General features: G+C 48.3%; 1 protein-coding gene across 2 annotated transcripts in view; it reads right to left on the reverse strand.

Moving 5' to 3' along the window:
• The window catches only part of BNIP3L (BCL2 interacting protein 3 like), a 63,092-nt gene that overhangs the window by 14,420 nt on the left and 32,022 nt on the right, over positions 1–16,650 (reverse strand). The window contains exons 1-3 of one of the 2 annotated variants that reach the window (XM_063931847.1): positions 15,258–15,385; positions 6,881–7,061; positions 5,947–6,013 (exon numbers count right to left, since the gene is read on the reverse strand). In XM_063931847.1, the coding sequence (XP_063787917.1) occupies positions 5,947–6,013; positions 6,881–7,061; positions 15,258–15,297 (288 nt within the window). In that variant the 5' untranslated portion in view covers positions 15,298–15,385. Of the gene's footprint in view, positions 1–5,946; positions 6,014–6,880; positions 7,062–15,257; positions 15,386–16,650 lie in introns of those variants that run through there. The other variant, XM_063931848.1, reaches the window with a different exon arrangement.

Genomic DNA, 16,650 nt, shown 5'->3' on the forward strand with positions numbered 1-16,650 from the left:
GTCACACTCATAGGCCCTGTGTACAGGGTTGTGGGACGTCACACTGATAAGCCCCGTGAACAGGGTGGTGGGACGTCACACTCAGAGGCCCCGTGTACAGGGTGGTGGGATGTCACACTGATAGGCCCCGTGAACAGGGTGGTGGGACGTCTCACTGATAAGCCCTGTGTACAGGGTGGTGGGACGTTACACTCAGAGGCCCCGTGTACAGGGTGGTGGGATGTCACACTCATAGGCCCTGTGTACAGGGTGGTGGGATGACACGCTCATAGGTCCTGTGTACAAGGTGGTGGGATGACACACTCATAGGCCCTGTGTACAGGGTGGTGGGACGACACACTCATAGGCCCTGTGTACAGGGTGGTGGGACGTCACACTCACAGGCCCTGTGTACAGGGTGGTGGGAAGTCACACTCACAGGCCCTATGTACAGGGTGGTGGGAAGTTACACTCACAGGCCCTGTGTACAGGGTGGTGGGATGTCACACTGATAGGCCCCGTGTACATGGTGGTGGGATGTCACACTGATAGGCCCCGTGTACAGGGTGGTGGGAAGTCACACTGATAGGCCCCGTGTACAGGGTGGTGGGACGTCACACTCACAGGCCCTGTGTACAGGGTGGTGGGAAGTCACACTGATAGGCCCTGTGTACAGGGTGGTGGGAAGTCACACTGATAGGCCCTGTGTACAGGGTGGTGGGATGTCACACTGATAGGCCCCGTGTACAGGGTGGTGGGATGTCACACTGATAGGCCCCGTGTACAGGGTGGTGGGAAGTCACACTGATAGGCCCCGTGTACAGGGTGGTGGGATGTCACACTGATAGGCCCCGTGTACAGGGTGGTGGGAAGTCACACTGATAGGCCCTGTGTACAGGGTGGTGGGATGTCACACTCATAGGCCCTGTGTACAGGGTGGTGGGATGACACACTCCTAGGCCCTGTGTACAAGGTGGTGGGATGTCACATTCACAGGCCCTGTGTACAGGGTGGTGGGATGTCACACTGATAGGCCCTGTGTACAGGGTGGTGGGAAGTCACACTGATAGGCCCTGTGTACAGGGTGGTGGGATGACACACTCCTAGGCCCTGTGTACAAGGTGGTGGGATGTCACATTCACAGGCCCTGTGTACAGGGTGGTGGGACGTCACACTCAGAAGATCCTAAGTTTTTGGGTTCACTTGATGAAGCCATGCAATTTAACCCTCTACCTATAGGCTGACATAATAGGGCATATGTAATAGGGTTAGAGTTTGCTGGAGGTGCGGGATGCCGGTTAATCTCGGACATGTTTTTCTAAAGCGGAAGTCATGTACAAGGCAAAGCCATGCCTTGTAAATGATTGGCGCTTTAAAAAAACGTCCGAGATCGGCCGGCATATCGCACCTCCGGGAAACTCGAACCCTACTGCCCCAATGTCTTCACACACATTATACACTCCTGGGGATACGCAACGTCCTCTATATGGAGCAGCTAATGCCATTTCTACCAGAATGTGGCAACACACCCTGACATCTGCCAACGGATGCTACACGCTGTAACCTGGTATTTAATACAGTGCTGGGAGACTTGGAGCGAGTCCACTGAGCAGGTTCTTCTGGTCCACAGACAGACCTCACTAACAGGACTGAGTCAGTCAGTAAATATTGGGAGGCACCCAGCTAATTATGCCTCTTTACCACGCTTTCAGTGACTGTATTCAATGTTCAGTCTTTGAGACTTGCCTATAAAGAGCTTAAGCTTAGAAATCCATCTTTATATATATGACATTAACTTGTTTATGGAGCTTGTGCACAATCTGAGCCAGTAATGAACAGATATAACCAGACTGACATCCTTGAAACAATGAAATGACATGGAAAACAAAGCAGTAAGTCCTTACCCATAGCAATAAAAGTGACATGTCTGGGCAGTGACATTCTACGTAGACTTTACGTATAGTAACGAGACCAACATCCCAGTGCAGCGACGCCCTATGTGTATAATAACGTCAGTGACATACCGGAGCAGTAACGTCCTAGTAACTGATGTGTAATAATTACACTGATTGCCTTTCTAGACTCTCCTACACCCTTTGCCCTCAGAACAGCATAGATTTTTCATGGCATAGATTCAGTAAGGTGTTGGGAACAGTCCTTAGAGATCCATGATAACGAGACAGCATCACACAGATGCTGCAGATCTCCCGTCCTACCACATCCCAAAGGTGCCCTGTTGCATCGAGGTTCTGGTGAATGAGGAGGCCTTTGGAGTACAAAGGACTCACTGTCTTGTTTTGGGAACCAGCTTGTGACGACGTGTGCTTTGTGGCAATGCCCATTCCTGCTGGAAGTCGCCATTACAAAATGGATCGAATGTGGCCACAAAGGGATGCACATGGTCAGCAAGAATACTCAGTCTGTGTAATTTAAATAATGCTCAATCGGCATTTGTGGGAACAAGAAAACATTAGGAGCCTCTGGATATTAAGCTAGAACCGCAGTAGTGCGGAAATCAATATTTGCCGATTTCCGCACTTCGTGGGCGAGGTCTTATACTGCAATCGCACGTGATCACAGTTTAAGAGCCGGTGGAAGGGGCGGTTACGGGGGGGTGACGTCACATGCAGCCGCTGCAAACCAAAAGATGGATGCCCTCTGAGTGCCTTCGTAGGCTGCGTAGGCAGCAGGCAACCCTAATCATGCAAGTGGATCGCTGTTAGTGTGGGAAGGGGTGACAGGACCCGGCATAAAACGGGGCAGACTTGCCCTGTGCTGGGCGTCCCCACACGTTAGAGAAATGGGTTGTACTTGTGCGTTATTTCGCACAACTACAGCCCATGCTGAATTAGGCCCTGTGCCACTATAGCCTCTATTACCTGTGCTGAGTCTTCTGCTGCTGCAGACCACCCACTTCAAGCTGCTATGTGCTGTATGTTCAGTGAGTCTTTTCTGCATACTACAGATGTAACGCAAGGTTATTACTGTTACCGCCACCTTCTTATCAGCTAAAACCAGTCTGTCCATTCTCCCTTGACCTCCATTAATGTTTTTGCTCACAGAACTGTCACTTATTGAATGTGTCTGGTTTTCCTCATCTTAAACTGGGTACACACTAGACTAGATGATATGTTGCCCGATCCCACGGATCGGAGCGACATATGAGGTACATTGTCTAGTGTGCACCCATGATATGCGTGATCCCACATGTCACCAGCGATGTCCCTAGGGCCAATGGGGAATATCGCTGGTGATGACATCATGCCCCCCATCCCCCACCTTGGACCAGACATCGGCAAAATGTGTACACCGCTTTAATCTGTAAACTATAGGGACTGTTATGGGTGAAAATCCCAGGAAATCAGCAGCTTCTTCTGAGAAACTCAAAACCAACCAACCATTCCATGGTCAAAGTCACTTGTTTCACATTTGTCCCCTATACAGGTGTTTGTTCTGAACAACATCTGAACCTCTTGACCATGTTGGCATGCGTTTATGCACCAAGTTATTGCCATATGATTGACTGGTTAGATATTTGCCTGAGCGAGTAGGTCTACCTAATAGTGTAGGCACTGAGTGTATGCTGCTTATGTATAACAATGACAGTATCAGACATATCTGAACGGTAACGTTCTACATATAACTTGTGTGTATAATTACTGTTACATCCTATGTGATAAATGTTAAATAATGACACCAACAAATCTGTACAGTGACGTCCTACATAGATCACATTTGTAGTAACGAGTAATATATGTGTATCAATAAATATATATATATATAACTGATGTGAATGGCCAAACATTCTCTGTAAAGCGCTGCGGAATACGTGTGCGCTATATAAATAAATAAATGTGTGTGTATACCCATAGTATTGGCATCATATATTGTGTAGCGTGAACAAGTTACCTCTCCCCAAGAAAACATGGCTTGCAATCTATTCCTGCCATAAACTTAAGGATTACTGTATTACTCTTACAGAGAACACACTGCAATAGCGCATCCACATAATATTTAGGCATTTCATTACACACTGACTATAGTCAAGTGCAGGTCACTTTCACTCATCCAGAGCATGTGTGGTAATATGGTCACATGTGGATGGTGGATTAGTAATCTTCAGACAGTGGGTAGCACGGATACTGAAACGTCTGTTTGGTGACATCACATGTAAGACATAAGCCTAGTGACAATGGTCATTTATCCAAGCCGTTAAATGCAATCTAGACACAAAGTGCAGTTATTATGAATGGCTTATATGATCTGTGATTGGTTATTACCATCTGCCTGCGGTGAAACTCTATAACTTCATGTAGTAAAGCTAGCATTGGGATCTAACCTCTCAGCCATAGTACAGTCTTTACTGCACACGCTACACAACATAAAACTTACAGAAGCCATGGGCCACACCCCAGCTGGCGCCTTACCAGCACTCAGAGCCCCTGTAGGCTTCCCGGAATATATCAGACTGAAACACAGCAAACAGAAGAAGTATTCCGTAAAACACTATCACAATGCAGAAATACACCGGTGGGTATAGCAACGCTGATGGGTTCTAGTGACACACCATGCATTTAAATGCATTCGCAATGTATATAAAGCGCATTTAAAAAACACCAGTGGGAATAAACCCTTTGGGGTCGATTCAATTCGGCAACAGATGAATAGCGCCGGGAATTAGCTCCCGACACTATTCAATTCAGCTACTAGTTACCCGCAATTGTCGGGAATTCTTCTCTCACCCCTGGCGGGTGAGAGAAGAAAAGCGACAAAAATGCTGCCGCGAGGCTGATTCTGTCGGGAATCAGCATCGCCGCGGGTAGTTAAGTCGGAGAATGCCCGTTCTCCCGACAAAAATACCTGCTAAGTCGGCGAGAACGGGCATTCGCCGACTTAACTTTAGCTGAATTAAATAGCGTCGGGAGCTAATTCCCGGCGCTATTCATCTGTTGCCGAATTGAATCGACCCCTTTAACCCTTAGTTATCCTGGCCATCCGCCTCTCTCTGTAATTGCTTTAGGGAGAGTCACCACTAGAGTGGAAGTCCCATGCACCGGTTCTCCTCACCATCTCTGTCCTGAGAATCCGGAAGTGTGTGGAGCCTAAGCCACGTCAGGGCAGCAAACTACACCCACGTAAGGTGCTGCAGGAAGAACCCAAACTGCTGTAAATTTTTACAATTACACAGGATCAGTATTTGCCCTTTGCCTTAAACACTATAAGGGTTTTACATTGTTTCACAGCGCAGCAATAAGCACAGGTATGCGTGGCAGAAGGACAAGGGATCACTAGAACAGATGGGAACCTCAGATGCTATCTCGGAGATCTATGGGGGTCATTCCGAGTTGATCGCTCGCTAGCTACTTTTTGCAGCGCTGCGATCAGATAGTCGCCGGGGAGTGTATTTTTGCTTTGCAAGTGTGCGAACGCTTTTCCAGCCGAGCGGTACAAAAAAGTATTGTGCAGATTCTGAGTAGCTCTGAACTTACTCAGCCGCTGCAATCACTTCAGCCTGTTCGTGTCCGGAATTTACGTCAGACAACCGCTCTACAAATGCTTGGACATGCCTGCGTTTTTCCAAACACTCCCAGAAAACAGTCAGTTGCCACCCACTAACGCCCTCTTCCTGCCAATCTCCTTGCGATCGGCTGAGCGAATGGATTCTTCGTTAAATCCATCTCTCAGCAATGATCCGCTTTGTACCCGTACGATGCGCCTGCGCATTGCGGTGCATACGCATGCGCAGTTTTGACGAGTTTTGACCTGATCGCACCGCAACGAAAAAACCTAGCGTGCGATCAGGTCGGAATGACCCCCTATATTTCCAAATGTTACTGCTGAGGAGGGTGCTGACAATGATGAGCTGGAACGTTCTGTGCTAAGTCCTAGAATTAGATCCTGGTACTCAGTGACAACTGTGTGTGTGGTCATGAGGGCAGTACAGTGGGTTTCATATGGGACTGGTACCTGGAAGCTGTCTTTACTCGTGTGCATCTCCACATCGAAGGTGATCTGTCCTTCCTCGGGTACAGGGCTGCATGGCAGAGGAAGAAAAAGGCAGATTAACTGGTGGACATGGCAAGGGAGGCATGAAGCTGTAATAGGCCTAACATGGGGTGGAAGGTGATATATGGAAGGAATATAGACACATCAAGAGTAAAACTGCGCTTCCCCTATTCTCCTATATAGACACTTGTTTCTATGCGAGATATACATTAGTGTCATAACAGTCACCATACTGACATCATAAATAATCAACAGCTACTTAAAGGTAGACGTCCTATAACGTCACTACACAAACATGGCAGTATCAGCTGAAGGGCTGCATGATGAATACTAATTCTGTATACCTGTATGTGTATACATAGAATATTGCATCAGAAGGGTCATAATAGAGATAGTCAAGAAGAACAGTCAGTACGAAGTCAACCAATGGACACCCCCAATTTCCTAGTGCAACATTCAATATACCGTCACTAGAGAGACCTCAAACTCATTACACGTAGATGATACATACTAGCAGATTGGCCAATATACAGACACCCCGAGTGCCAAACCAATAATAACACCACACAAATCTCACAAGAGCTTTTATTCGCCACTCATAAATAAGCATTCCAGGCTGGGACTGGCCATTACGCTTGCCAGGGTACTTAGTAATGGGCACAAAGAGTAAGTAGGACACAGTGGCATGCTTGGCACAAGACAACGAAAGACAAGACAACTATAAAGATAAAAAGCAGTTTAAAGCTAAAGAAAGAATGTAAGGAGAAGAACGTTATGTTTATGCCACTCAGAGACCATTATATGATGCCCGTAATCCCCTAAACATCCTAGGACAATGGCCAAATGACAACCAAGATAAACTGTGCCCCAACAGATGCCCCCTGACAGCACTGACCTGTCACACTGTGAGCTGCTACGGGAACTGCTCTGTTCGGATTCATGCTGTGCGTCCAACAAGATCTTCTCCATGTCTCCGTTGTGGATGGAGGAGGAGGACGGCACATGTTCCAGGCCCCCATTCCTGTTGCTGTCTACATTGTTCCCGTTGCTGTTCATTTGCAGTTCTACCCAGGAACCTGTTTGAAGACACGGGCTGCACTTGTTAGCCAGAATGATCCTGAAGCCTGTCTGCACAATCTAATCACACACAGCAGCCAGGCGAGCACCAGCCGGGGCTACAGATAAACACACAACTGGCAGCGCACGGATTAAGTGACACCAGAGCTTTTTGTAAGAATGCCCAGGAACAAACTCACTGTGTCTTCTGCTTAACGGCTTGGTCCTGTGACACGTTTAGTACATGCCCACACCACAGCTCCACGTGTATGAGTGGCACACTATGGAATGAGCAGCAGGGAGGAAATGGCCAATTAATTACATCATATACGGACCAGCCTTTCTTTCAACTTTCCAGCACATGACTCTACATGATTGACATGCATGACTCCTCCTGTGACAGGCCAGGCTGGAAGTTATGTGATGTACTGTACAGATGACATGCATGACTCCTCCTGCGACAGGCCAGGCTGGAAGTTGTGTGATGTACTGTACAGATGACATGCATGACTCCTGCGACAGGCCAGGCTGGAAGTTGTGTGATGTACTGTACAGATGACATGCATGACTCCTCCTGCGACAGGCCAGGCTGGAAGTTGTGTGATGTACTGTACAGATGACATGCATGACTCCTGCGACAGGCCAGGCTGGAAGTTGTGTGATGTACTGTACAGATGACATGCATGACTCCTGCGACAGGCCAGGCTGGAAGTTGTGTGATGTACTGTACAGATGACATGCATGACTCCTCCTGCGACAGGCCAGGCTGGAAGTTGTGTGATGTACTGTACAGATGACATGCATGACTCCTGCGACAGGCCAGGCTGGAAGTTGTGTGATGTACTGTACAGATGACATGCATGACTCCTGCGACAGGCCAGGCTGGAAGTTGTGTGATGTACTGTACAGATGACATGCATGACTCCTCCTGCGACAGGCCAGGCTGGAAGTTATGTGATGTACTGTACAGATGACATGCATGACTCCTCCTGCGACAGGCCAGGCTGGAAGTTATGTGATGTACTGTACAGATGACATGCATGACTCCTGCGACAGGCCAGGCTGGAAGTTATGTGATGTACTGTACAGATGACATGCATGACTCCTGCGACAGGCCAGGCTGGAAGTTATGTGATGTACTGTACAGATGACATGCATGACTCCTGCGACAGGCCAGGCTGGAAGTTATGTGATGTACTGTACAGATGACATGCATGACTCCTCCTGCGACAGGCCAGGCTGGAAGTTATGTGATGTACTGTACAGATGACATGCATGACTCCTCCTGCGACAGGCCAGGCTGGAAGTTATGTGATGTACTGTACAGATGACATGCATGACTCCTCCTGCGACAGGCCAGGCTGGAAGTTATGTGATGTACTGTACAGATGACATGCATGACTCCTCCTGCGACAGGCCAGGCTGGAAGTTATGTGATGTACTGTACAGATGACATGCATGACTCCTCCTGCGACAGGCCAGGCTGGAAGTTATGTGATGTACTGTACAGATGACATGCATGACTCCTCCTGCGACAGGCCAGGCTGGAAGTTATGTGATGTACTGTACAGATGACATGCATGACTCCTCCTGCGACAGGCCAGGCTGGAAGTTATGTGATGTACTGTACAGATGACATGCATGACTCCTCCTGCGACAGGCCAGGCTGGAAGTTATGTGATGTACTGTACAGATGACATGCATGACTCCTCCTGCGACAGGCCAGGCTGGAAGTTATGTGATGTACTGTACAGATGACATGCATGACTCCTCCTGCGACAGGCCAGGCTGGAAGTTATGTGATGTACTGTACAGATGACATGCATGACTCCTCCTGCGACAGGCCAGGCTGGAAGTTATGTGATGTACTGTACAGATGACATGCATGACTCCTCCTGCGACAGGCCAGGCTGGAAGTTATGTGATGTACTGTACAGATGACATGCATGACTCCTCCTGCGACAGGCCAGGCTGGAAGTTATGTGATGTACTGTACAGATGACATGCATGACTCCTCCTGCGACAGGCCAGGCTGGAAGTTATGTGATGTACTGTACAGATGACATGCATGACTCCTCCTGCGACAGGCCAGGCTGGAAGTTATGTGATGTACTGTACAGATGACATGCATGACTCCTCCTGCGACAGGCCAGGCTGGAAGTTATGTGATGTACTGTACAGATGACATGCATGACTCCTCCTGCGACAGGCCAGGCTGGAAGTTATGTGATGTACTGTACAGATGACATGCATGACTCCTCCTGCGACAGGCCAGGCTGGAAGTTATGTGATGTACTGTACAGATGACATGCATGACTCCTCCTGCGACAGGCCAGGCTGGAAGTTATGTGATGTACTGTACAGATGACATGCATGACTCCTCCTGCGACAGGCCAGGCTGGAAGTTATGTGATGTACTGTACAGATGACATGCATGACTCCTCCTGCGACAGGCCAGGCTGGAAGTTATGTGATGTACTGTACAGATGACATGCATGACTCCTCCTGCGACAGGCCAGGCTGGAAGTTATGTGATGTACTGTACAGATGACATGCATGACTCCTCCTGCGACAGGCCAGGCTGGAAGTTATGTGATGTACTGTACAGATGACATGCATGACTCCTCCTGCGACAGGCCAGGCTGGAAGTTATGTGATGTACTGTACAGATGACATGCATGACTCCTCCTGCGACAGGCCAGGCTGGAAGTTATGTGATGTACTGTACAGATGACATGCATGACTCCTCCTGCGACAGGCCAGGCTGGAAGTTATGTGATGTACTGTACAGATGACATGCATGACTCCTCCTGCGACAGGCCAGGCTGGAAGTTATGTGATGTACTGTACAGATGACATGCATGACTCCTCCTGCGACAGGCCAGGCTGGAAGTTATGTGATGTACTGTACAGATGACATGCATGACTCCTCCTGCGACAGGCCAGGCTGGAAGTTATGTGATGTACTGTACAGATGACATGCATGACTCCTCCTGCGACAGGCCAGGCTGGAAGTTATGTGATGTACTGTACAGATGACATGCATGACTCCTCCTGCGACAGGCCAGGCTGGAAGTTATGTGATGTACTGTACAGATGACATGCATGACTCCTCCTGCGACAGGCCAGGCTGGAAGTTATGTGATGTACTGTACAGATGACATGCATGACTCCTCCTGCGACAGGCCAGGCTGGAAGTTATGTGATGTACTGTACAGATGACATGCATGACTCCTCCTGCGACAGGCCAGGCTGGAAGTTGTGTGATGTACTGTACAGATGACATGCATGACTCCTCCTGCGACAGGCCAGGCTGGAAGTTGTGTGATGTACTGTACAGATGACATGCATGACTCCTGCGACAGGCCAGGCTGGAAGTTATGTGATGTACTGTACAGATGACATGCATGACTCCTGCGACAGGCCAGGCTGGAAGTTGTGTGATGTACTGTACAGATGACATGCATGACTCCTGCGACAGGCCAGGCTGGAAGTTATGTGATGTACTGTACAGATGACATGCATGACTCCTGCGACAGGCCAGGCTGGAAGTTGTGTGATGTACTGTACAGATGACATGCATGACTCCTGCGACAGGCCAGGCTGGAAGTTGTGTGATGTACTGTACAGATGACATGCATGACTCCTGCGACAGGCCAGGCTGGAAGTTGTGTGATGTACTGTACAGATGACATGCATGACTCCTGCGACAGGCCAGGCTGGAAGTTGTGTGATGTACTGTACAGATGTCATGCATGACTCCTGCGACAGGCCAGGATGGAAGTTGTGTGATGTACTGTACAGATGTCATGCATGACTCCTGCGACAGGCCAGGCTGAAAGTTATGTGATGTACTGTACAGATTAGCAGAACTGTGGAAGGAAACGTACAGCTGGAACAATCGCCTTATGGAGTACACTCTCACAGACTGAGCACTCTATGTAAATGGAAGAGCAAAACTGTCTCTTTTATTTACATCTGTATTTAACTCATTTAATTCCACAAAGCACTAATTCTATACTTTAAGCAGCTGTGCCTTTTTGTCAGTGATGTGCACGTTGGGACACATCCCCTCCACATGCTGGGGGCTGCCCAGCACAGAGCAGGGCCCTGCATGCGTGGCACTGCCCCACGATGCATTCGCAATTTAATTGCAAACAAAATTAATAGAAATTGACCCCTGCCTGCGCAGCCTGCACCGCCGGCATGTTTCCATACACAGGAAACACAGACGACAGCATAGGCCGGCCCCCAAAACAGCAGTGACTTGCCTGCGATTCCTGGTCTCTTTCTCCCCAATGCCGCCTCACCGCCCTCAGAAGCTGTTGCCTGTCAAACACCTAGCTATCGCATCCAAACACTGTGCAATCGCATGGTGAAGGGTTGCACTCGCGCAGTATATCTGCTGCACAGACCCTATGGACACGGCCGCTGCATGCGAACGCAGCGGCTATGTCCAACTCTGAATAAGGCCCTATGTGTACTATATACTTTGGTTTCATCACTGGGGAAAGTAGGCCCAGTGAGTGAGTGTCTGGAAGCCTGATAGGTGTCTGACCTGCTGGGACATATTACTACTGGGGCTCACTTACCTCCATTGCAGTTAGGCACACAATTTTTAATCAGTTTGCATTTGTCTAGTGCAAAATAAAGAGGTAGGGCCAAACTAATCACTGTATTCCAGGTGGCACATGGGCTATATATTGCCTCCATCTAGAACAGTTCTGCTCTTTGACATCACTATTGTAATCTGAGCAAACGTCGGTCACATGTCCTGAGTATTATTCTGTATATTCATGCCAGCAGCAGGTGACTGAGTACACAGCTCTCCCAGTACATAACAGGTTTCATTTTACATTGTATACACTCAGGTGATCTAGGCCTATTAATAACTCACATGACATATTTTACATTCTTCATGTCATAAATCTCTTTTCCAACCTCCATCAGGCCCAATAGGGTCCAACCTGGGGTATCACCTCTGCAAATGCTACCCAGAAGCCATCTGCACATAATCTGCCCTGCTTTTCCCTGCAAATCTCTGTCCTGAAATACTCCCAGACTGGCCTGAATGAATAAGAGGAGGAGGAGGGGGGGAGCGAGAGCTGCCTGCAGAAACCTCAGGGTGTGCGCAGAACGAGACACAGCCCCTACATCGTGCAGACCGGCACGCACACTGGCATCTCAGGGACACTAATAATCCCATCCGCACGTTCCCACAGGCTACACTGCAGAGGCTCGGCATGAACTTTTACTAAGGACGCAGGTTTACTGAGGGACCATGGACATAATGGAGAGAATGTGTAGACATAGGCAGCATTATTAGCCTGTGGGATCAACAACAAAGACAACTACAACAGCAGAGGACATTGGGACACCTCAGTGTCAGAACCAATCATACTACACAGCTATTCTAACTGCAATATCCAGGGGTGGAACTAATAATGTCTGATGGGGCCCCCTATGCGCCCTCACAGTCATACCCCGCTGCCATGTCTGCACCGTCCCCATTCGGTATACAACAGGGCAGTGTAACAATTACTAAGAGCTGTATATACACAGCCATTTTATCCCCATTATCTGCCAAATCGCACAACTGCCTGGATGAATTAAGTATAAAGCAATATTAACTAAGCACACAGTGCCCTCATACCAACAATTACATACCCCAAATCAGGACATGGAGACGTGACCAGGGCACACTGGGGGGGTCACTATGCCATAATCGGTGTGATCATGCCCCCAGTGAGTGTGCCAATGGGACAGTCTCTAACAGTCTCTCAAATCAGGACTGTCCTGCCGAAATCAGAACAGTTGGGAGATATGAGTAGAGGTGCCTCCAGAGAAAAGCTAGCGCCTCCATATGCCTCCCTCTTGGCTTCCTGGTGCAAAGCTGCGGCACACATAACTGAGGTACTATATATCTTCACTTCTACACATAAAGCACTGCAGGCAGGGTGTACAGAAGGATCAAAATATTCCCAGATTTATCAGGTATATAGTTTATCAAGAATGACGTACACACTTGCTGATGCCGGCGGGGAAGGAAGCGACGGCCATGCTGCTGTCGCTAACGAGGACCTCCCTCGTCTGCACATGTTCAGACGAGGTAAGGGGTCGTTAACGATGAGCTGGAGCGCGCATCGTTAATGACATTGAGTGTACACACTGGACGAGATTGTAAAAGATCTCGCTGAGACTGGCCCTTCTGAGCGAGATCTTTTACTTTCTCGTCTAGTGTGTATGGGCCTATACAGTTATTACCAGACACAACATTCTAGAGCAATTCAGATTTTATGTCCTCAGTATTTGCAGATGGTGTTGGCTGTTCTGTGTGCAGATGAACATGTGACATTAACCTCATGTGATCATACACAAGCCATTGTGCTAAACGCTGCCACATGCCAGAGGTCTTCTCCCAGTGTGATGCTTCTCAGTGCGCAGGGCACCTCTCTCATTAATGCTCTGACCATATGATATTTAACTTCAGCAGACATGGGAAAAGGTTAGCTTACCAGAAACCACAAGTCTGTAAATATACAATGTACGCTTGCTAGTTGTAGTTTCATACCCCACAAATTTCTGATTTTAGGGTGGGCAGTTCCTATATATCCCACCGTCCCAATCACAATCATGTCATGCTTCAAAGCAACAATGGAGTGGGGCGGGTGCAGGTAAGGTGGTCATATTCATACAAAGACAAGATTACAGGTGCACAATCCAAACACTACCAGGATCTCTCCCCTGTATACATAAAGGAGGTCATATTATGCATAAGTTGTCACTTGTTTCGCGTTGCTAATTATGGACACCAAAGGCTATATATTTACATTTAAGCAAGAGGATGGAAGATATAAGCGTTAGGTCTCTGAACCCCATAGCCTGTAAATGACGACACTTAAGAAACAGTCTTAAACCTGTGTTATGGGGACAGTAATTGAGCAATTCAGAACAAATCCACAATTCTAATGCAACCAAGTTAATGAGGACCCACTACTTGAACAATTGCAATAGGAAAAGTCTAGATTAATAGAGATGAGGTACTCTGTACCTCATGCCTCTGCTACTGTATAAATGTATCCTAACAAACTGGCTAAATATTGGTCCAGCTGCCTCCACTGTGTACATTTTAAGGGATCACGCTTAAGCATGCCCTATCCGCCACCAGCCAATAGAGCATTTGCTAAAGAAATTGGTGGCCAATGATACACGTTACACCATTTATCACTGACAGGACATCAGTCTGCTCTCATGTAACGGGGAGCAGATTTATTAAACCTGGAGAAGTGATAAAGCAGTGATTAGTGCAAGGTGATAACGCACCAGCCAATCAGCTCCTAACTGTCATTTTTCAAACCCATAATGATTGGCTGGTGCGTTATCACCTTCCACTTAACACTTCTCCAGGCTTAATACATCTGCCCCAGGATGCCACAATATTCATCATTGCTGCATTTGCCAAAAAAGAAAAAAAAAATGTCACTGGGCTCATCGCAGCACTTTGCAGAACGCGCCATAGGATTACTGTGCATCTCTAGAAGACCTGAACAGGATACACACAGTCTGCTTTATTGTATATGCAGCCCAGTATGATAACTGGACATTACCCATGGGCTGTAAGTTATGGTAACACCTGCTGCATGGCTGAATAGGGTTCTAATTATGGCTGTAATTTACACTTAGGGCAGAACTGACCAGCTTGTGGCTTACAGTCGTTGTAGAACAACAAATGCCAGGCAGTGACCCCATAGGCTGCCCCCCTCTGGCCAGGTATCAGGTTGCTGGCACATTATACATAAACAATAGCTACAGGTATATAACCCTGCAGTACATATACACTGTGCTCTGTGGCCATGTATGTGAGGGCAGCAGCAGCACATCCGGGTATAATATGATAATGGATGCCTGCCTGTGATCCAGCAGCAGCAATATAGCTACAGTACACACAATAACAATACTGTGCGATGGCTCCTCCTAACACTGCCTCAAAACCCTCCCCCAAGCTCTGATTGGTCAAAACTAGACATTCGTCGCCCAAAACCCGCCCACAAGCCATGTCACCTCCCGTGATTGGCTCAGACCTACGTCCGTCCAGTCTACCCCGCCCCCGTCCCTCCCGTACACAGAGGCCGAGCGGACGCCAAATCCCCGTTTCCGCTCCAAACACCGGACTGCGACGCGTAGGAGTCAGCGGGCGGCGGCCGCACTCAACTCACCGTGCAAGGCGGGCTCCTCGCCATTATTGTTCTCGGACATGACGGCGCTTGCTTCGGTGTGTTAGGGAGACTGAGCCGCACTGCGTAGCCACACCCCGCCCAACGTCATTCCGCAGCATCACCTGAGGTTTGGGGACGGGGCTAGCGCGACACGTGACCACTGCCTAACAAACATTTAACCCCGTGGCAGCTGGAGTAACGTGGAAACAAGGGAGCTGGTGTATAACCTGGATGGTATCCGTTCAGATGGTCGACAGTCATTAGGTCGACCACTATTTGTCGACATGGACACATGAAAAGGTCGACATGAGTTTTTTAACTTTTTTTCCTTTTTGGGGAACTTTTCCATACTTTACGATCCATGTGGACTACGATTGGAACGGTAATCTGTGCCGAGCGAAGCGGTAGCGGAGCGAAGGCACCATGCCCGAAGCATGGCGAGCGAAGCGGTGCACTAATTGGGGTTCCCAGTCACTTTACGCAAAAAACGACACCAAGAAAAGTAAAAAAACTCATGTCGACATTTTCATGTGTCGACCTTTCATGTGTCAACCATTTTCATGTGTCGACCATGTCAACCATGTCAATGTCAACCTAATGACTGTCAACAATAACATGGTCGACCATTCATACCGGAACCAACATGGATGTGTGTATGTCAGTGTACAGTGGCATATCTATAATGGGTACAAGGTGTGCGGTACACAAGGACCACTGTGTCCAGGGCGTGTTGGGTATGGCTGACCGGCACTTGGGATCCTGACGGACACCATTCCGACGCCGGGATCCAGCGGATTAGAATGCCAGCGCCGGTCACATAACCCTGCACCCATATTTTGAATACTTGTCCCTCTGGAGTTGGCAGCACTGCACAGATCACTGGGAAAATATTGCAACTAGAAAAAATATTGCGGCGGTCACACGCAGTGGAAAAACCACCCAGAAAATGGCAGACAAAAATGGCCATTTTCCCGTAGACCTCCGAATGCGCACTGGACTCGGGTACAGTGCTGGGGTCTCTAGTGTCAAAGTCAGAAAAATATCATGCTACACGTTGCCATATATTCACCTCATGCGCGTGCCTGCTGCACGTGCACATTCTCTCCCGTGCGGATATACGCAGCCGCGTGATGGCGCCTCGGCCATGCGCTCGAGCGCGTGGTATGTGCATTTACGGTAGAGTTTGTGTGCGTCTAGCGGGCGACTCAATCGTTTAATAATAGAACCAAATAGCATGTTTTATAGATAACGTTCCCCTTAATAATGACTGTAAGTTTGGTTAATGTAAATGGTCGCTGGACAGAGGAATTCCTCTTTGTATGGTACGAAGGGTCAGACAGGGTTTGAACAGCTGTGTCTGGTACCTAACTAAAGAACATTTTAATAGCAACAA

Source organism: Pseudophryne corroboree, chromosome 6, assembly GCF_028390025.1.
Source record: "Pseudophryne corroboree isolate aPseCor3 chromosome 6, aPseCor3.hap2, whole genome shotgun sequence".
Lineage (NCBI taxonomy): Eukaryota > Metazoa > Chordata > Amphibia > Anura > Myobatrachidae > Pseudophryne > Pseudophryne corroboree.